General features: G+C 41.9%; 2 protein-coding genes across 2 annotated transcripts; both read left to right on the top strand.

Moving 5' to 3' along the window:
• Positions 1–1,956: 1,956 nt before the first annotated feature.
• Positions 1,957–15,328, top strand: pcsk1 (proprotein convertase subtilisin/kexin type 1). Its single transcript, XM_086198735.1, has 14 exons — positions 1,957–2,509; positions 3,860–3,964; positions 4,108–4,230; positions 6,758–6,904; positions 7,810–7,886; positions 8,343–8,431; positions 9,330–9,502; positions 9,703–9,915; positions 10,014–10,114; positions 10,241–10,474; positions 11,539–11,696; positions 11,779–11,912; positions 12,153–12,314; positions 13,311–15,328. The coding sequence occupies exons 1-14, from the start codon at positions 2,321–2,323 to the stop codon at positions 13,731–13,733; spliced, it is 2,328 nt and encodes a 775-aa protein (XP_086054861.1). The 5' UTR covers positions 1,957–2,320; the 3' UTR covers positions 13,734–15,328.
• Positions 15,329–16,800: 1,472 nt separating this feature from the next.
• LOC147267714 (globoside alpha-1,3-N-acetylgalactosaminyltransferase 1-like) lies at positions 16,801–20,805 on the top strand. Its single transcript, XM_086198738.1, has 3 exons — positions 16,801–17,055; positions 18,127–18,189; positions 19,455–20,805. Exons 1-3 carry the CDS (start codon positions 17,022–17,024, stop codon positions 20,426–20,428), a joined length of 1,071 nt encoding a protein of 356 aa, XP_086054864.1. The 5' UTR covers positions 16,801–17,021; the 3' UTR covers positions 20,429–20,805.
• Positions 20,806–21,594: the final 789 nt, after the last annotated feature.

The raw sequence follows: 21,594 nt of genomic DNA on the forward strand, positions 1-21,594 counted from the left end.
ACCGTTGGACCTCTGACCTCATCTGGTCAATGTGTGTAATGGGGTTGCTTGCGTGTGTGTGTGTCTGTGTGTTTGTGTATCTCTGTGTGTTTCTGTGTGCCTCATTTCAAGCAGGAGCTTTGGTCAAAGCAAACAGTTGTTGCTAGGTACAGATGGATTATACGGCTGATCTGGTGCAGAACTGTTTGCACATGACCAGATGACCAAAAGTATAAGTCAGTATCTAACAAGCTCTTTCCAGTTAAGACAAACAATATTTTCCAGTTTTTTACCTCTAAATTGAAATGATTTGTGTAGTGTGTCCTTAGTCATCATAGCTGGACGTCTACTACATTGTGTCACAGAGGAAAGGAACCATCCACCTTTATCTCTGCATCCTACACATCGTCACCCCTGTTCGAGTTCGCTGTGTCCATCAGCAAACAACAAAATGTTCATTAAAAGGGTTTTATTGCTCTATATTTTATAATTTAAAGATGGGATACAATAGAGAGTGCTCCCATGTCCGGACTGACTGCATATTAACTATTTATATGAATCTGACATTGAGTTACCAGCGTGTGTTTCCCCATGTGTATGAATACGAGTCTTAACGTTTTAAATCATTTATATCTGTAGGTTAAATGCCAGCACATGGCTCGCTCAACTGAGAATATATGACTGATTTATTATTTTGTGTGGATTTACCAGCTCCAAGTTAGGACAAATGCCATTAAAAAAAAAAAAAAAAAAGTTACAATTTCTGACCTGGACAATTTAACAAAATGATCATCAGAACGTTCACCAGAACGCATTTGTGTGGTGAAGGAATCTCGTTACCGCAGACGCCTGTGCACGTTTATGTGTGTATCCGTTGATGATGAATACGAATGAGTGCATTTTATTCGTCCTAGAAAAGTCCCACTGAGACACGACGTCTCCTCTACCAGAGTCCAGGTCAAGATGGAGAAAAAGAACATAATTGATATTACAAGTAACATCATTAAAAAAAATTTTTTTAAATGAAAACAACAACAAAAAATACACACAGTGACAAGTCTCATAACAAGTAATATAAATGAGCATAGTAATTGTACAAGAGTAGGGAGCTGTTGTGTCACACCGTCACTGACACAGGCCAAACACCTTATGAGAAGATGAGCAGTAATTTTTATTATTTACTCAAGTGTTTATAATTCAACTCTTTTGAGGTACTTTTCATTTATTTCCATTTCAATTGTTTGCAGTCCTCACACATTATATTTCAATGTTTTCAAGCTTGAAACAAATTGGTTTGTAAAATATGCCATGGTCTAAAGTTGAATCAAAAACAAAAGATTCCGTCACAAGTTCTGTTTACGTGTCAATGCTGCAGGATTTTTGAATGAACTTTATCATGTAGTGTTACTCCACTTCCAGTAAAAAAAAATTCTGAAAGTTGCTGCTGTTTCTCTTGGTTGTGACGAGAAATTCATAGAATTCAGAGAGCAAATAAATAAATCTGTTGTTCGACTGCGATCATAACAATTGTGCGATTCCCTGCTCAGGTCTCAGGTTTCGGTTTGTCACCACGGAGGAGGGGAGCTGTCCGCTGTGCTGAAACCTCTCTCTCTCTCTCTCTCTCTCTCTCTCTCTCTCTCTCTCTCTCTCTCTCTCTCTCTCTCTCTCCAGTGTTTACAGCACAAATGAGATTTCTTGTCAAGTGCAGATGGGGGTTGAATGCGAGACGTTGGCCAGCATCATCATTGTGACAAAAATAAATAAAAATCTGCACGTTTCTACACAGGATCGAGCCCGGAGGATCATGAAGTGTTTATATTATTTTGCTCTCTCTCTCTCTCTCTCTCTCTCTCTCTCTCTCTCTCTCTCTCCACCGTGGTCCCTTCTTCTTTTCTCCAGGAGTATTTTTAGTCGTCCCCACCCCCCCCCCCCTTAGACTTTCCTCCTAAGGGACACAAACTCACATCTTACCAAAGGTAGACGCCAAACTGACGTCATAGCCACCGTAATTTGACGGTGTGAACAGCACGTCGTGCACAGCAGCCCACCCCATCACAAGTATTTCCTTTCCGTGGCGGACCAATAACGCGCAGTTTCACGTTCCCTCCATCATCTCAGCCAGCTGTTCCTCAAGAAACCAACGGGGGAAAAAACAAAAAGAAAAAAAAACAAGAAGAAGAAGAAGAAGAGGAGGAGGAGGGTTTATTTATTATCATTGCAGATCATCTTGTAGATAAGGCTGCTTTATCTGGAGCATCTTGGCCGCGCTAGTGTGTGTGTATATATATATATATATAGGCTATATATATTCCTTTTCTCCTCTGGGTGAATTTCCTCTGAGATGGAAGTGAGATGTCGTCCAGCGGTGATGTGTTATCTTCTTGCCATCCTCTGCTCCGAGCTTCCCCGGGCCCAGGGCTCCTCTTACGGGGACAGACAGTATCTGAACGAGTGGGCAGTGGAGATACCGGGCGGACGGGGCGCTGCGGAGGCGATCGCAAGAGAGCTGGACTACGAGCTGGTGCGACAGGTAGGATGCTGAACCTCTCTGGATTCATCATTCTAATAAAAGAGGCTTGCTGGTAGCTTTAATAAAAAAAAAAAAAATAAATGTGTGGTCTCCAAGAACCTGAAAAATCACAGTTCGATTTTTAATATCTCCAATCAGTAACCATAAAAGCAAAATGGAGCATGAATTGTTAATTAAGCCTCTGAGCTTTGTTGTACCAGCAGTCCATTTGGTGTCTTTGCTTTGGAAGGCCATTAGACTGGAAACTCATTGCTCTTTATGATAGCCCAAAAGCACACACTGCATATGCTGGCTGCTAAATTAAAGTAGGGGAGGGGGGTTAATCAATCTATGACTCATTGTTGACACACATAACCAAGACCTGGGGTTTTCATCTGCCTGTATTTCCCAGTAGTTTGGACTGACGAACACTCACTGCGAATTATGAGTTCATTTGTTCCTTTTAAACCTGTAGCTCTGGACACCAGAGGTCAATAATTAACTGAGCTTCCTGAGACATATTCAAACTCCAGCCAGTGTGTTTTAAGATTTAATATATTAACACAATATAATAAACTTCAAGATATTTCATTTAAAGACACAAACATCACACTGTCCTGCTCCTACTCTCCCTCTGGCTGGGTCTCACTCCACGTGTCTAACCTGAGCAGGTACGACCCCATCAGAGGCAGAGCAGGGCTGTGTGTGGGGCTCGCGGGAATGCACACCCAGTACGTCCACTTCCTCCTGTTTCTGGATGTTGTGTAAACTGCTCAAATATCGATAAATGGTTCAAACAACCTCGCCTGACACCCATAGGTGCAACAGCAACTGTCAGTGGGTGCAGTCCTGGGTCCTGAAACCATCTACTTCTTCCAGTACCATGTATTACAGAACTAGCTTTGGTGTTAGTTGTGCTAGTATACCACTAGTAGTGTTAGGCCATCTGTGGATGTAGAAGGAGCATACAGCAGAAACGTTGAATGTTTTAGGGGTACAGGACTTTAAAAAGAATGTGAACCACTGATGTAATGTATCCAAGTAAAATTAGCGTAGTTTGTGTGCTTTTCATGTACAATTTGAAGGACTAAAACCAGTAAATACAATTTTTTGATTTTCATTTATGTTAATCAGAATTGGATGAAAACAAACAGATGTCATTTGCCATTTGTTAACATGGGATTTTCCTGGTTGAGTAAAATTCAGTTGCAGATTTAATGATGATTTTGAATAATTAACCATCTGCAAACTGTTTTATGTTTGTTGCTCTATGATGCCAGAGATGATCGTTTATCCAGACATCTATGATGACCAGTTTTATGTCGTTTCCTATCAATTCTTCAGCCTCCTCTCATGTTCCTCTCTCTGCAGATTGGGGCCCTGGAAGACCACTTCCTGTTCAAACACCGCAAACATCCTAGCAGGATGAAACGAGGTGCTGAGCACATGACCAGGCAACTGTCAGAAGATGACCGGGTGAGTGCTGGGGTCTTACTATGCTGACCATCTGGTTTCATAAAAACATCAAAGTAACATTTTGTTTGTGTGTGTGTGTGTGTGTGTGTGTGTGTGTGTGTGTGTGTGTGTGTGTGTGTGTGTGTGTGTGTGTGTGTGTGTAGGTTCTCTGGGCAGAGCAACAGTATGAGAAGCGTCGTAACAAACGTGCATCTCTCGGGGAGTGCAGGGACTGCCCGGTGGACAAGTTGTTTGATGACCCGATGTGGAACCAGCAGTGGTACCTGGTGAGTCCATGAAACACACTTAAAGGAACACACCAATTTTTTTGGGGAAATGTGTCTATGTTATAGAGGTATGCTAACACTTCCCACTCATTAACATTCATTATGCTAAGCTAACTAGCAGTCAGCTGATCTCTATGGGTCTCAGCTCTGTAATGCACGCATAGATGAAGGCAGGGTATCTATCCTCTTGTTTAACTCTAGTGAGGATGATCTATAGGCATATTTTACAAAAAGTTGGTCAAGAGGTGCTTGGATTTACTTTGTGTTTGTTGGTTTAAAGATGTCAGAAAACTGGCTGTTATCAAGTGTGACATGAACCACAAGTCTAACTTGATAATGTCCTATTGGTCATAGGTTGCGTCAGGATGGTCCACGTGTTTACATGCAGTCAGTCTGTTTTCCCCTGAGATACAATGAAACTCCGCGGTGCTCTGTCCTCAAAGGGCTTCAGTGTGTTTACATTATGTGTGTGTGTGTGTGTGTGTGTGTGTGTGTGTGTGTGTGAGAAATGCAAACAATTAAACTGTGTAAAAAAAAAACAACTAAAACCCTGCAAAAAACACTAGAACAATTGCATGCTTATGAAGCAGTTCTAGCCAAAAGATCCATTTGCGTAATTGGTAAAGCAGCCTGTGTGGAGATGAGAGTGGCGAGGACTCTAATCCAGCATGATGGAGTGGAGCAGCACAGCAACATGCATTAAGTCCCAATTTACCCTGAATGGGATGTTTTAGCCCATTCAAGCCAAGTCATAGCAGAGCAGAGATTGTCACAGCTGTGCATGCTCTCGGAGATGAATTACACTCACGTCATCCTGACCCCCACGTTTCCGCTTTGAGTGACACCTTTACTCCTGTTGAGCCATAATTGACACATGAAAGTTTCAAAGCTGTATCAAATTAGATTAACTAACCAAACTACCAGATGCACCTGTTTCTAACTGTGTGGAACAATGGTTATTTATCTAGATTTATTCGCAATACCCTTAAAAGTCAGACATAAGGGATAGAATTTCATGGCACAGATTTCAAAGTCAGTTCATAAACTAATAACTGCTACTACTACATATCATCTCACTCTAGCAGAGAAACTAATTGTTCGTATCAGTCTGTCTTGCTCTTAAAGTGATCGTATGTTCACTCTGATGTTTTTTACAGATTGAGATGTAAATGCCAGTGTATTGGGGGGTGGGGTAATTGTGGGATTATGTTCTCTCATCTTCCCTGCACCTTCACCTACCAAACATGAGTCACACGCTTTCAGAGGATAAGAAAAAATTATGAATCATTTTTGCCGATGAGGGACGATGACGCTATTTGAATCGGCCTTAAAATGTTGTTTACTGTTCCACGTCAGCTCACCCGTGTCACTGCAAAGGCCCGGTTAGAGTGCGTCTAAAGCAACGTGACTCATTCGCCATGCAAGAAAATGTGCAGAAATGGGAATAATGTTGTGTGGTAAAAAGACATTGGTTGCCAGCCATTTTGATTTGTAATTATATTTGCAGTCTGTATGTGTTTGTGTGAGGTTGAAGTATTCACGTGGCGATGTGAAGAGCTTTGACAGGTTAGAGGATGGTGACGTGAGAGACGTGATGATCACTGACATTAGTGAGGCAGAGGGGAGAGGTGGGCCTGAGAACAAGATGACGGCCTTTATCTATCATGAGTGGGTGGCTGCCTGATAATTTAATCAGGGAGTGACTCATACTTGTAGCTTGAAATTGCTGTGTGTGTGTGTGTGTGTGTGTGTGTGTGTGTGTGTGTGTGTGTGTGTGTGTGTGTGTGTGTGTGTCTATGATATATGATATCCTCCTGCTCTGGTGTTTGCTGTGCACCAGAATCCAAGTATTGCAGGCCTCTGAGAGCTCGACCAGCATCAACAAGTGAGACGTTTGGTGTTAGAACAATCCAGTCAAGCTGTAGGTTTGAGCAGAGCAGGACTATATTTCTCTTACATAGCTAAACTAAATCTCTCTAGAAAAAAACAGACGGAGAGGAACAATAATCCTTACTGAGGTTGGGTGGAAGAAATCAATGTGGGGGCCAAGGGAAGAAAAAAAAGGCAGTACATCACAGGGATGAGTCACATCTTAGGGTGGCGTTCTGCAGTGTCTGTGCATAATGCGCAAAGAGTGAAAGAGCAAAGGATTTCTTTTTTTAGTCGAGCCTGTCTGCTGGAGGACGGAGCTCATAAACCCTCGGAGATTCTCTGAATAATTATAAATAATCCGACACAGTCAAGACAGAGTTGTGTTTGGAAAACAGCGCATCGCAGAGTCGCTGTACTGGACTGCACAAGTGTGTGTTCATGATGACCTTCAGGCTGCCTACAAGTGGCCGTAGGAGTGGATTCGAGCCCTAACAAAAGAAAAGGCCAGAAATTAATTTCTGTAAATGTCAGTCGAGGAACTGGTGAAGTGAGAACATTTTTAGCCCATGTGATAACACTTACAGAGCCTGCTGTGAACTAGTGTCCAAATAAAACCCTAATTTTGAACAAAGTCGTGTCGAATTTTGTCTTTCAGCAAGACACACGCACATCTTCATCCCTGCCAAAGCTGGACCTGCACGTGATCCCCGTGTGGCAGAAAGGCATCACAGGAAAAGGAGTGGTCATCACTGTACTGGATGACGGACTGGAATGGAACCACACGGATATCTACTCTAACTACGTAAGATACCGTTTCCATGGAGACAGCCCCGTCGTCTGGGTCTGCTGTTGCCACAGCAACACTAGTGGTGACACCTGACAAGGCGATTCATAAAGACAATAATACAAATTCTTCTCCATGATGTCTGCTTCCATGAAGCTTTTTTTGATATTTCATTTCGTTGCTGGAATGGATGTCAGATGATTCTGAAAATATTTCTACTTCCTCCAATTAATGTTTTTTGACAGTCTGAAAGGGGATGAAGATAATTACATGCTGATGAAATGGGAGCTTGAGTGAATTTCTATTGTATGAGGTGCCACTCTGATGTTGTTTCTCTTGTTGAGAGGAAATCTAAAAGCCTTTAAAAAGCCCATCTGTGGTTTGATTACAGCTGCCACTGCCGAACCAAAAAAAAGAGAAAGCGAGAAGGAGGGAGAGGAATAATGCATGACAGAGCAGATGGAAGCTACTCCCACCATAATTAAGTACTGATTAATAAAGAAAGCTCAATCAAGTGAGGCACTCATCCTTCATGATCAAGTGACTCTAAAATGACAGTTTATAGGCCTCTGGTATAAATCAGCTGTTTTTGGTCAACAGCAACAAAGCTAATTAATCATTTCATCACCTTGAATAAGAATTCAAATCTTTTGAAGAATAATAGGAAATGACTTATAAACATGAGCTGTGTTTTCTAGATTCCCACCATAGCTCTGGGGCGAAAACAAATGCTTCCAGCAATCTGAATTATTCAGCACATTTGAAACTCTTATTGTTACCAACAGCAGGGGTCTCCTTGGCAACAGATTGCCCCTGAAAATATGTGTCTGAAGCCTTCCGTCACTGCTTTACACTGACGTCGTCCTAGCTCCTCCAATGCCTGATCATTTCGTGTATGCTGCTTTTTTCTTCTTTTTTTAAAGGATGCAGCCGCCAGTTTTGACTTCAACGACAATGACCCGGACCCTTTCCCCAGATACGACTCCACCAATGAAAACAAGTAATCTAGAAAGCTTTCTTGCATTGGCTTCCTTACTACATGTGCATTCTCTTGTGATATTAATCATAACCATAATAGAAAATCATCACAGGAACACACGCAATTTCCTGAGCACTTTGCAGCAAAAGCTCCTCCACCCCAGATCAATAATTGGATAATGATCATCCGAATCAGTTCTACTCTCAATATGGCATTTTATGAGCAAAATGATATCACCAAAAAAATATAGCGAACATTCGTAATTGATATGAGCAGCAGAGCAGTTAAAAAAAAAAACTTCAACAGGGTGAAGAGCTGCAAATCGCTCAGCATTGACTGGGTTAAATTATTTTGAAGCGTGCACATGTAGAAAAACAGTAAGAACTATGTATTAATTGTCCTTTTTTCAAATCTATGCTTTCTAGAAATTGTGATTTTTAAAACATTAAATGATGAATGTAATGCGATTGTTGGTAGACACGGGACCAGGTGTGCCGGTGAGATCGCTATGCAGGCAGACAACAATAAATGTGGCGTCGGAGTGGCGTTCAACTCCAAGGTTGGAGGTAAGAGTTGTATACGTGTATGTGTTTGACATGTCATTGATACATGTGCAGATTGAACTGCAGACTGGAGATTGAGAGTAAACTGAGAGTCAGTGAGGAATCACAATGGTTGTCAGTTCAATCTGTCATAAATGATGATGTGTGTTTTTCATGAGGGAATTGAAAATATACTGTCAAATACTACAAAGAAAAATAATTGTTAACAGATACAAGACACAAAAACGCACTCATCAACAAAGACGCTTTACCTGTCAATACTCTGGCTGCAAACCATAACTTTTGCTATACCTATAGCCAGCATGGAAAGAAAAAGAATGTTTCCTGAGATTTTTTTTTTTTTTTTTTTTTTTTAACAACAGGGGGTTGCATAATGACACTCTCCCAAATTATTGAGCTCCAGCCCACCAAAGCTACAGGCAGCATCATCTGTGGGGAGGAGGCTGGCTGGCTTGTTCTTAAGCCTCAAAATAACATAAATACAAAAATTTAAATCCCTCTCCTCTTTACTTCTTCCCTTGCACAGATAGATTTTTTTTTTTTTTGCTCTGAAACAGTTAATTGCATTTTTCTGTTAATTCGTTTGGCAGGAAGTTTTTAATTTATTCCTAAAATATTCTTCCTCGTGTAAAATTCTCAAAAATATATCTTCTAAAAACCTTCCAAAAGTTAGTAAAGAAACTTATTCCAGCATTAAACAACGTCCCCAAAACATCCTCAGCATTTGTCTTTGTGATCTATAGAAATATTGTTTGAAATTATTAATGTCTTTAAAACCTCATTAGAACTTGAGGGTAATATTAGCCAATGTGATGCTAACACTCCCTGCTAGCTGGCTGAGCCGTAAATTACAGGTGCATAATCAAATCTTCAAGTATATCTCCATACTCTTTCTACTAAGGGATCCGTATGCTGGATGGAATTGTGACAGATGCCATTGAGGCCAGCTCCATCGGATTCAATCCAGACCATGTGGACATCTACAGTGCCAGCTGGGGACCCAACGATGATGGCAAGACAGTGGAGGGTCCAGGTCGGCTGGCGCAGAAGGCCTTTGAGTATGGCATCCAGAAGGTAGGTGATGCAACAGGCAGCAGTGTCGGCTCACGCAGCCGGTGTCCCACTGAGGAAGCTCCTACAAAGCCGTTCATAAGAGATTTGCATGTGACTTGGTGCCTTATTACACCAAATAACAGAAAACCCTTTCCCACGTCTCTATAGAGTGTGGAAGGTGTCAGTATTTGCTTCAGCTGTGTACATCATGTCCTCTGCAGGGTCGCGGTGGGAAAGGCTCTATCTTTGTTTGGGCATCAGGAAATGGAGGCCGTCAGGGCGATAACTGTGATTGTGACGGTTACACAGACAGCATCTACACCATCTCAATCAGCAGCGCGTCCCAGCAGGGTTTGTCCCCGTGGTACGCAGAGAAGTGTTCCTCCACTCTGGCTACAGCGTACAGCAGCGGAGACTACACCGACCAGAGGATTGTAAGTGACTCCCCTGCCACGAGATCCTCCGATTATCTCGGTTAAGGGTCAATTTTTTCATCGATTCATTTCTCTCTCATGTTCCTCTTTAACTCCAGACTAGTGCTGATCTACACAATGAGTGCACTCAGACTCACACTGGAACATCGGCCTCTGCCCCGCTGGCTGCTGGGATATTTGCCCTGGCACTGGAACAAAAGTATGCAACACTGCAAATGAACCATCCATATTCAACATTATACCCCATTATGGATCAAATGTTTTGCGCTTTCTATAGCCAGTAATTTCTGACTGGCCTGCTTCCCTATCCATCTGTTCCCCTCAGTCCAGATCTGACCTGGCGGGACCTGCAGCACATTGTGGTCTGGACATCAGAGTTTGATCCTTTGGCCAACAACCCCGGCTGGAAGAGGAACGGAGCAGGACTCATGGTCAACAGCCGTTTCGGCTTTGGACTTCTCAATGCCAAAGCTCTGGTGGACCTCGCTGACCCGGCCACCTGGAAGCATGTCCCAGAAAAGAAGCAATGTATCGTCAGAGATGACTCATTCCAGCCCAGGTAGGTAAACACAATACAGCTGCTGTGTGTGTGTGTGTGTGTGTGTGTGTGTGTGTGTGTGTGTGTGTGTGTGTGTGTGTGTGCATGTAGGCATCGTATATTCTTGTTATTATCAAGTGTGGTTGACCTCATGTGGCTCCTTGTTTTATGACGACAAAGAGATTTGGATTCAACAAAGTAAATAGATGAAACCATCTGCGCTATTAAAGTCGCATCTGTTGCTTTTTGAGTAGTCGTGACAATAAGTCTTAAGCTCGGAAGCATTGTCTGTGCTGTGGAAATTAATTTAAAAGGTTTTAGTTTTTTTAGCGATGACAGCTGCAATCACTTATGTAGAAGTTGATAAACATTCATTGCTACACAAAAGGATTTCAGTATTCAAATGTCTGTGGTCTCGTCAAACGTCTGTTTATAGTGGCTTTTTGAATTAAAGACTCCAAATCAGCAAGCTGCTACGGGTTGTCCTTGAAATATTTTTGTCCCACTAACAAGAGCGATAGTTCCGTGTTCCTTTAAGTGTCCATATTGCCCAATTTGCTTTGGATTACGAGACTCACTAGCTGTAACAACCAGTTGCTCCATTACCTTACTACATCTCTGTTTAATCCAGAGGATTTGGCTCTACATTTCTCTCAATGCCCAGTCGTCTACACCTCCACACCCCACCCCTCCACCAGCTTGAATGCAAAAATCCTTTCATTCATGTCAGGGAGAGTTAGGGATTAACCGTTTTTGCAAATGAATGACTGAAGGCATTCAAATCTGTTCGTGCATCTTATGTGTATGATGATAATGGTCCTGTCATCAAACTGGAGATTGTCACGGAATAATCTCTCTTTTCAGAAACATGTTCTGGCCTCCCTGCGCCTTCAGTTTTCTTCAGCGTGATGCCGTTGTTGTTGTTTATCTCAGTTGTCTGTTGTTTTCCCTTGCGCTCCTATTGCCCATACTTGTGTGTGGTAATGAGAACATGCCAGGGATTACCAGGCAGATACGATAGTCTTCTGTTGTCATGGAGAGGTGTTTGTGTGCATCATTCCCTGCTATTTTAATGCATTCCACAGGGAGCTGAAAGCAGCAGGGGAAACAACTATAGAGATTCCAACCAAAGCCTGTGCTGGGCAGGAGAACGCAATCCACTCATTGGAGCACGTTCAGGTGGAGGCCAGCATTGAATACACCAGGAGAGGAGATCTGCACATCACACTCACCTCCCCAGCGGGTTAGAGACGTCCACAGACACACACAAGCACACGGACATGAGGGAAAGATAAGTCTTAAATGATCCTTTCCTTTTTCCTCAGGGACCACAACAGTGCTTCTGGCAGAGCGAGAGCGAGACACATCCTCTAATGGTTTCCGAAACTGGGACTTCATGTCCGTCCATACATGGGGAGAGGACCCTGCTGGGACCTGGACTCTAAAGATTACTGACACCGTGAGTCAACCGCTTTATCTCCTGCCATTCCTGCTCACATATTTTCTGAGTCTAAACAGAATAAGGAGGTGGAATTGATGCTATTATACACAAAAAAGCCTTTTAATGGGTATATGAATTAAAATTTCATAAGTTGTGCAGAGAGAGTGATTATACCCTAATGTTTTAGTTGGTTCATATAAGTGCTGAGTTCCTGCACTTTCTTCCTGAGATCAAACTAACCTCACAACCTTATTACAGTCTGGGCGTATGGAGAACGAGGGTCGGATTTTAAACTGGAAGCTGATTCTCCATGGAACATCAGAGAAACCAGAACACATGAAGAAACCTCGAGTGTACATACCTTACAATGCTGTGCAGAACGACCGCCGTGGCGTGGAACATATGGACGACATGATGGAGGTGAGCCTCAAATCGCTGGGGATTGAGGTGCATGTTGCATGATGTTAAAATGTGGTCGTCTTGTCTTATTAGCCCCCTACAAACTAAATGTAGTGACAATGAAATGACAGGCAAGCACACGCGCTAAGCTGAAGTTTTATCTTTGTCATCTGTACTTGATGCATGCAAACCTCAGGCAGTGTAGTGCTGATATGAAGAGTCCAGACAGGAATTTGAGTGGTAGGATGAATATTTAGGGTTATGATATTTCTTAAATTCAACAAGGTCAATAATATACAGTCGTTGTTTCATATCTAGCTGGAATTATCAGTCCCCAGTGATGCCAAATGCAGTAGCAGACAGTTGTGCTGCATTGAAATATTCCACTTTGAAATAGGAAAAAAAAAAAAAATACAATATACAACATTTTCCAAATTCAGCAAGTATGCTAGCAATTATGTGCTCATAAAACAAACAGCAATTCATTAATAAGGAATATTCAGGACTAGGGGCCAGATTGTGCTGCAGATCGGAGTTTCCATCGGTTACGTTTTCAAATTTGATTTAACTTGTTTAAAGAGCATGAAGACGTAGTTTGACTGTAACTCAACTTCTCCTTCAGTGGTGAGTTGATGTCCCTGTCACTGATATAAATGATACGACACTATGATACAAACAACAATATAACAAATGTCCAATAACAAAAATGTGCGAGTGAAACATTGTGACATTAGATTTGAAAGTTATAGTGAGATGCAAAAAGTGTTTACAGGCACAGTGGGAGAGCCATCCACATTTTGTTGCCTTTTATATCGACAGTTTTTGCTCCATGAACCAGGAGAATAGTTGATAATATCAGACCCACTGTGCTGAAACACACTGAGCCAACAAAAATGTCCAACTACTTCATGTCTGCCTTTCTTTTTCCTGTCAGCCAAAATAAAATGACACACATTTATGTTGCAGCGACAGATCATTTTTGTCTCATGTCTGATGTCTGTGTGTCTGGTGATGCAGGAGCCCACTCAGGCTCATCCACATCCAAAGACTGAGACTGCACAAGCCTCTGCTCCCTCTGAGCCAGAGAAGGAACCCCTAAAGCCCTCAAACTCCCCCCACTCCCCCACGCTGGCCTTGCTGCGCCTCCTACAGACGGCCTTTAACAGGCAGACCCCAGTCCTACAGCGACCCGCATCTATAGCCAGGGCCTCGACTGCCTGGAGGAAGGAGCAGCCAGGCAGGAGTCTCTCTCCCCCTGCAACAAAACTCCCCCCGCAGAAGCTGTACCAAGCTCTGGACCTGATCAACAAGTACAGAGGCCCTGAGGACAGTGTCTACAGTGACTATAGCGATGGCTTCTACAGCACCAAGCCATACAGGCACCGAGATGACCGTCTGCTGCAGGCCCTGTTCCAGATGATAGAGGATGACCTGAAGTAGAGAGGAGAGGGGAGGAGAGGAAAGGAGAGGAGAGGATAGGAGAGGAGAGATAGGAATCATAGTTACATGTTGGTTTGGAAAAAGAAAAAAAAACAAGGCTGAAAAGGAGGAGTGGAGGAAAAAAATCAAGAAAAGGAACTTTTCCCACTCAGTTCTCTTTAGTTCCCCCAAATGCTGCATATCTGATAGCCTACCCTCATTAGCCAGTTATCATAAACACTTCACAAATGAATTCATCCACGGGAGTCTGCACGAGTCTCAAAGCAGTTAAAGCAGTTAAACCCTAAGGAAGGAGAGGTCTCCTTTCTCTCCTGTCTCCACTGTGTCCCCGTGCATGTCACCGTTTGTAATTATACTATTAAAGACAATGATTGTAGCATGGTTTTAAAAAGAAAAAATCCTATTTCTAATCATACTTTACATTCCTCATATGTCCTTCATATAATTTTCATTGGGTTTCACACTCTTTGTGACATTTAGATCCATTATTTTAGATAAATTTACACTCTTTGAGACCTTTAGGGGGCAAATTTATCCAAAATAGTCCGTTAATTGGAGTTCTCTTACACTAAAACAAAGACTGCCCCGCTATCTGACAAGTTTGAACTGTGTTGACAGATGATTTATTCTCAGGGTGTCAACAAAGCTCAGTCTTCTAAGTATTAAGAGAAACAGCATATAGAATATGAGAGATATTATTTACGCTAACAATATGCAAATGAGACTATTGGAGAAGAAAACTTAACCAACCTCTGTTTCAGTAAAAAGGAGGACAGAAGGAGCACTGGGAAGTCTTTCACCAAGCGAGAGGGGAAAAATAAAAAACACAAATAAATGTTTTTCGTGTGCAATTTGTTTAATTTTGTATAAGTACAATGCTGCATTAAATGAAATATTTTTCTAAGAATCCTCATAGTTTATGGAAATAATATATTCAGTATCAAATATCCCTCGACGACTACAAAGTTATAACTCTACCGATGAACACTGCCAAATCCTTTTCCATCAAGCTTCTGTGTATTTCAAGGAAGGTGCAAATGGCTGATATGTTGTTTGTTCATCATTTGTAACATGTCAACTATAATATTATCAAGCATTGATATTTGCAACAGAAACAGGTTTTGGGTATTATTTATTAGGTATTATTGGACCTATCGTGCTTTGGAAGCCAATCTCTGTAGAATAGAAGCTCTGCACTGCAACCCTCCAGCACATTCATCATCTTGAACGCCTTAATTGATGTACGCTGTAAGAAATGTGCATATTCATCTTTACGTGAAGTAGGTCCTTTTACAAATGCTTGTGTTAGTGTTTCTTTCCTGTGAATCCTCCATGCAGAGTCTCTATCCTCCAGGGTGGAACCGCTCCTCTGCCAACAAGGTGACAGGGAAAGATGATGTTTCGATGGGGAAAAAAGCTTCACGCGCACCCTGTAATTTATCCATTCGTCAGTGTAGCTGCCTGTGCTCTTCTCTTTATGTTTTGGACTGATATTCCAATTCAGAGTTGTTTACACAAACCAATATTATGTTGCATTTTCTTGTATGGCTATACATATAAGAGATTTATCGTAATAAACTGCAAAGTGACCTCTGGAGTCTGTTTGATTCTCTATCGGTTGGTAGTTGACTTTAGTGTGACCGGCTCTGTTAGAATGATAAAAATGTAACTTGTAATGTTTTTTAGAGATTTCTCTGAGCTGAAACAGACCATATTTCGATCACGCAGTAGTAAACATCCATAGATCTGTGAGAGAACACATTACGTTTATTCAGCCATTCTCAATATTTACTAAAATCAACTATTTTGATTGATAGTTGAAGTATTTCAACATACCGAATGAATGGCGATGACAGTTCCTCTTGATTTTAGTGATGCCCTGACTTCCCAGCCTATCCCAGCAGCTACATGCGAGAGGCAGGGTTCACCCTGGACAGGTCACCAGTCCATCTCAGGGCCAACACATAGAGACAGACAACCATTCACACTCACAGTCACACCTACGGTCAATTTAGAGTATCAATCAGCCTCGTCCCCTCTTGATGTCTTTGGACTGTGGGAGGAAGCTGGAGTACCAGAGAGAACCCACACAGGAACAGGGAGAACATGCAGACTCCACACAGAAAGATCCTGTGATGGAGCCGGGACTCGAACCTGGAACCTTCTTGCTGTGAGGCGACAGTGCGAACCGTGAACCATGAACCGTGCAGCCTTAGTGAAATTACTTGTCATTGAAATTCATTCTTAGTACCTAGAGAATGAATACTTTCAGTTCATCCTTGACTCTGCATGAACATTTATCTGCATTCCTGAGTCACAATGAAGTGAGGCAGCGGAATAAAGATAAAAATGAATGAATAAGAAATACATTTACAGTATGCACTTTTTTGGGTGAAAGTATGAATTTATTGGTATGTAAAATATCTATGTTGTTGTTCTCAGACTGCCTGCACAAGTGTATAAAAAGTCCTCTAATGACATATAATGAGACAAAATAGAATTTTGACTTGAAAAGAATTCAACACCACTGTTTGTTTTTTTCAAATGAGAGCTTCAATTACATATTGTTCAGGAACAACGTGAGGTAGATGCTGTTATATTCTTATATAATTCACAAATTATGTATTTGTCAATATGTCTTGACTTGTTTGTTTGAATTCTTTGTACTTAAGATTACTTCAAAATATTAAGCAAGGAATTATATTATTTGGATAGATATTTCTTTCTGTGGAGTGCCTTTATGTTTAGTGATGCCTCGCAATGGAAGTTTCCATTGTATTTTCTATTGAGTGCCTCCACCTTGTGGACAGAAAAATAACAACACCCTGCTGACAAATAAAACAAAAAACAATTGTTTTATAATTCAGCTTTACGTCTCTCTACGTCCTACTTTGTGTTTGTTAATCTACTTCTTTCTTCACGGTTTATATAACTTTATCTTCTTTTTTCATTCCCTTCTCTTGATCCTACTCTCCACATTCACCTCCTCCAAATTCCCCAAACATCTGGTTACTTTGGTTTGGCCCCAGAACTGAATACTGCACGAGCTCGGGGTGGGGGAGAGAAGAAAAGGGAAGAGGAGGGAGTGGAAAATATTTGATTTTAAAAAAAGAAAAACATGGAAAAGGAAGAGAAAGAGGGAGCAACATAAAAAAAATTATAACCATTGACAGAAAACTGAGTTTACCAGCAAATTTCAGCAGGACAGTGAGGGAGGTAAAGATAGTTTTGGCCAAACTAGTAGCCTCAGACAAAGATTTGTGTGTTTATCCAGCAGAAGGTCACAGTATGGCGCTGTTCCCATTCTGCAAGACATACGCAGGTCAGTACAACCTCAGCCACAGCTCCACTACTTCTTCTCGTGTCATAGCTGGTTGTTTACTCGCCATTGATCTGTCACTGCAGTACTTGTACATGCTCAGTTAAAGCAGTTGCCTTTACGACAAAGAGAGTTAAGCAGCGTGAGGTTCAAACACTGTTCTCTGAAATTTGCGTAATGGGAATGAGTTATTGAAAACGTGTCGAGGAACACGACTTGAGTTCCTGATTAATTCAAGACATGGTTCGCGTTCATCTTTAATCTTTTGGCTGGTTCGTGAAAAAAAAAAAAACACAGACATGCATGCTTATTCCAAACCACCTAAATTACAACAGAATATTAACAATCCGACCTCACAAAGGGATTGAAACATGAACTTTTGTAGGCTGGTGAAAAATGCATGGTTTTTCGATAGTTGTGCATATACTGTACAAAGATGTGTGTATCTCCCTCAACTGGTTTGTGCAAACGAGACCATACACTCACAATATGAAGACAAACATCTACATTCACTCACTTCTGCTTCTACGTATCTGAAACCAGTTTTTCTATGTTTCCCTTAAAACCACTCGCACATTTGTCGTGGTTTTCCTGAGTTCCGTTGCTCAGCTGTCACTGCATTCATTTCAAGTATCATTTATTTCTCATCTCGGTTATTTTACCACCTCGAAAATCAGACTCGACTTTGGTTGAGTGTTATGTGATTATCTTTTTTTTTTTTCTTTTTTTTTTAAAGGAATCACAGTCTTGAGTTCTTGGTATAAACTAACGCTGAAAGCATCATGACACCGTTTAGCCTGTAAAAGTCATGGAAGTCATATGTAGTGCTCCAAAGCAAAGTGTCACTATCATTCATGCAGTCACCGGTTGCTGCAGTTCCTTTCATTCACAGAACATTCTTTTCATTCCAGTAAGCTTCACACTGTCTGCATAAAGTTCTGCAACTATCACTTTCTGTACCTTTTTTGCAGTCACCTCTGTGTAAATATTCTAAATATTCTGTGTGTGCGTGCGTGCGTGCGTGCGTGCGTGCGTGTGTGTGTGTGTGTGTGTGTGTGTGTGTCTCCCAAACAGGGGCAGTCAGAGTGACCAGAATACAGCTGGTCCTGTACTGTTTTATACTGATTCTTATCATATGTAAGTGCACAAAAGAATTTGTTCACTTTATTTGCCAAAGACACATAAAGTTGTGTTGTTTGTGACAAAGTGTGTTGAATAGATCTTTGCTGTTCTAGTTCAAAGGTCACCTCAGCTGTTTCCTACCTTCAGCACATCAAATAGCACCAGATTATTATTATTAATATACAGTATTTCCTCAAAAATATTTCAAACATACAATTACTTTTTTTTTTTTAGCTAATTGTGAAACTAATGACATGACTCTTCCAAAAGGTTATGCTGCAAACAGAAAAATGCTTCCTGAAACACCACCAGAATTTCACATGTGCCAAACACATGTGCCTCCGAAGAGCCGAAAACATGTCTTTTGCCATTCAACTCACAAATGTTTTTTTCTGCTGCATCTTCTTTGTGACTCCAGAATGCAAAAAAAAAGAAGAAGAAGAAGAAGAAGAAGAAGAAGCCAGCCATATACATTTAGCTTGAAAGAAATGGGGCTTTGTGGCCACAAAACAGAACAAAAAGCAGCAAATGGTTAAAATGTTTTTGTTGTTGTTGTTGTTTTTTGGTCAAATGGAAGTGTGTGGATTACTGAGCTTGGATATGCTGTATATCGGACGTTCTGCTTGGGAGTTTGTAAAATGAAACTTGGATGGATGCAGGCATGTTAGCCGTCAGTGGCCTCTGGCCTCAAGCTAAACATACGTGGTGGACTCTTTCTGCATTCCTGAGTCCCAAGAGAGGTGCAAGAAAAAAAAAGTCTTTGTGAGCATAAGACACCTAGTTCAATACGTGAATGGCAAAATACACTTTTTGCTTCTTTTTTTTTTTTAAGTTTCTAACTCATTTTTGCACATCCTTCCCCTCTAAAGTCATGAGCCAAACTCAGAGAATATTGAAGGAACTCTGGTTGAATGCTCCCCAAAAATATACTTAATACAAGGGCAAGGTTTTGATCCCAAACTTATCTTTGTATTCTCACATCGTCCCACTCATCAATGAGCACTCGGCCCCACCTAGTGGTAGGGGCTGAACTTGAAGATAGTTGTGTTAAAAAGTTAAAAACAGACGCCATAACTCCAGCCTCGTATGATCTGACAAAGCGGCATTTGGGATTCAACAAGAGCTGAAAGCTGCCCTTCAAGTTTTCAAAAACAAGAGCCCCACATGTGGGAACATCTATTTTTACATGTAAACAAAACAGGGAATTTTTGTGGCATTTTTTTTGTTAGGGAAAAATGGTTTACGTTGAAAGTGTAAAATTGTATGTTTTCTGTCCTCAGACATCCTGCATGGACGTAAAGCAAGTGTGAGTGTTAGGTCACCACGTCCGAAACACCCATACTTTCACTCCGTGGAAACGACCACGGAGAGCAACAGAGTCGACCTACTGGATGTGAGGGCGGCAGCAGCAGCTTCACAAGCTCCTTTAGAGACACCTTGGGGTGCTCCTTTGGTGTGGGGTGACACCCTAAACTCAGCTTGGCGTAAAGCTGAATTTGCACAGCAAGGAATCCGGATAGGCCTCCTAGCTCTTGTGGTGGGAACGTATGCCAGGTTTGTGCGAACTTTCCTCACTTCAGCGGAAACTTTCTTCCTCCCTGGGCAAATGGTCACATACTACATTCTCACTGATAATCCTCATTCTGTGGATCCCTCGATCCAGCTTGGGGCTGACCGGCAGCTGAAGTTGGTTCCTATTGCAGAGCTGCCCGGGTGGGAAAGGTTGGCCTACCGCCGCATGGTTCTGCTCGCTGACGCTATCCGAGACCCAATCAGCAGCGAGGTCGAATACATCTTCTGTGCTGACATTGACCAGGAGTTTTTGGCCACTGTGGGAGAAGAAATCCTTGGGGACCTGGTGGCTACATTGCACCCAGAGCTCTATGGAATGCCCCGAACTGCTTTTCCTTATGAAGTTGAAGAAGTGTCCTCAGCTTGTGTGGAGGAGGATGAAGGCGACTACTACTACACCTCTGAGTTTTACGGCGGGCTGGTTACTGAGATGTACAGCCTGGCTCGTGCTTGTTCAGTGCTTATTCAGAGGGACCAGGCTAATGGTGTAATGGCCAGAGGACTTGAGGAGAGCTACTTGAACCGATACCTGATCAATCACAGGCCCACATGCGTTCTATCACCAGAATACAACTGGTTTAACTCGGGCTTGGCTGTGGATGTGCCCGTGATGAGGCTGGTCTCTTTGGGTAGGCAATGTGAGGCTTTGGACATGCAAAAAAGAGAGCAGCACAAATGTTGAACGGATGGACTGGAGGTTTGTGTGTTCCTGAGGGACAGCTGTGTCGGGGTTACATTTTTCTCGGGAGGGCTCCTAAAACATCAACGAGATGAAAGGAAGGAAAACATGAGGAGAAATGACAGGTTTGCATTGTCTGTATTCAATTTGCACTTTTTGAAATTGCCAATAAATGAAGGCTGCAATCACGCAGAGCCATGCTGCACAATCTGGTCTCAATTAAAGGCCCATTTGTGTGAACAGTGTTTCCGAGCGCTGACTATCTCTCCGTAACCAGACACAAAAAAGAAAAAAAATAGAATGACCTGTCTCTTTAAATGAAGCACTGTCCTCTCCATTAATGTCAGCCTGGAAGATACTGCTCCAGCGGCTTTGTGGTCAGCTGCGATAAGAGTCAACAGTGTAAGTGCACACTTTCACTGCAGTGGCCAATCATTAACTGGAAGTGCTGCTGTTTCAAGGTCTTTAAATGCCAGGTGGGTGGTGCATACAACATGATGCTGTTTCTCCAAGCTTCACATGTGCAGTAGCAGCCAGGTTTCAGCAAAAACAAATACTGTTTTGAAACTTAACCTGAATAAATCTTCCATTAAAATGTTACCTGCCCCATAGTTGAGGTAAAGAAGAAGGGTGTTTAAGTGAATCTGCTTCTTTCTCTTTCTCCCTCTTACAAACACGCTCTCACGTTCACCCTATGCTTCCCTTCCTTTTAATGGGAGGGTTAAACAGCAGCAGATGGTTCTTTCTCACTGCCAACAGAATGTTTCCTCAGGGCCAGATCGCCACGTGGAGTAAAGTTGGTGGTGAACTTCAGCTAATTCTAAGTAGCTAATTTCCATATTGTTGCCAAAAGACAGGTCTAATTATCACCGCTCGCCATACCCCACGCAGACTACCTGATCCATGCTGACTGCCCTCTTTTCATTCCATAATGCAAAGCAGTTTAAAGAATTATTGCTTTAATCCCTGTCATGTGTTTACAACAGTATAACACAGAGGAAGAGAATAGAAACCTTTAACATACATGTTGAAATGCACTGTTTCCAAGACTGATTACTACAGGTCAAAGAGGTCAAGGAGGTCAAAGAGGTAGGTAAAAACAGAATAAAGGACGAAGTGAAATGCTTATGATTCATAAAGCAATTTCATACATGAGGTTGTATTGAGGA

Source organism: Aulostomus chinensis, chromosome 3 (genome assembly GCF_037954235.1).
Source record: "Aulostomus chinensis isolate RoL2024-O1b breed Wild chromosome 3, RoL_Achi_v1.0, whole genome shotgun sequence".
Lineage (NCBI taxonomy): Eukaryota > Metazoa > Chordata > Actinopteri > Syngnathiformes > Aulostomidae > Aulostomus > Aulostomus chinensis.

What these genes read in the sequence shown, in the direction of transcription:
- LOC147267714 (XM_086198738.1), top strand. Translation starts at nt 17,022, where the DNA reads ATGGCGCTGTTCCCATTCTGCAAGACATACGCAG. An exon ending in ATTCTGCAAGACATACGCAG is followed by an intron (nt 17,056 to 18,126) that starts GTCAGTACAACC and finishes TCTCCCAAACAG; the next exon opens with GGGCAGTCAGAGTGACCAGA. An exon ending in TATACTGATTCTTATCATAT is followed by an intron (nt 18,190 to 19,454) that starts GTAAGTGCACAA and finishes TTCTGTCCTCAG; the next exon opens with ACATCCTGCATGGACGTAAA.
- pcsk1 (XM_086198735.1), top strand. Translation starts at nt 2,321, where the DNA reads ATGGAAGTGAGATGTCGTCCAGCGGTGATGTGTTATCTTCTTGCCATC. An exon ending in GACTCCACCAATGAAAACAA is followed by an intron (nt 7,887 to 8,342) that starts GTAATCTAGAAA and finishes GATTGTTGGTAG; the next exon opens with ACACGGGACCAGGTGTGCCG. An exon ending in GATGACTCATTCCAGCCCAG is followed by an intron (nt 10,475 to 11,538) that starts GTAGGTAAACAC and finishes TGCATTCCACAG; the next exon opens with GGAGCTGAAAGCAGCAGGGG.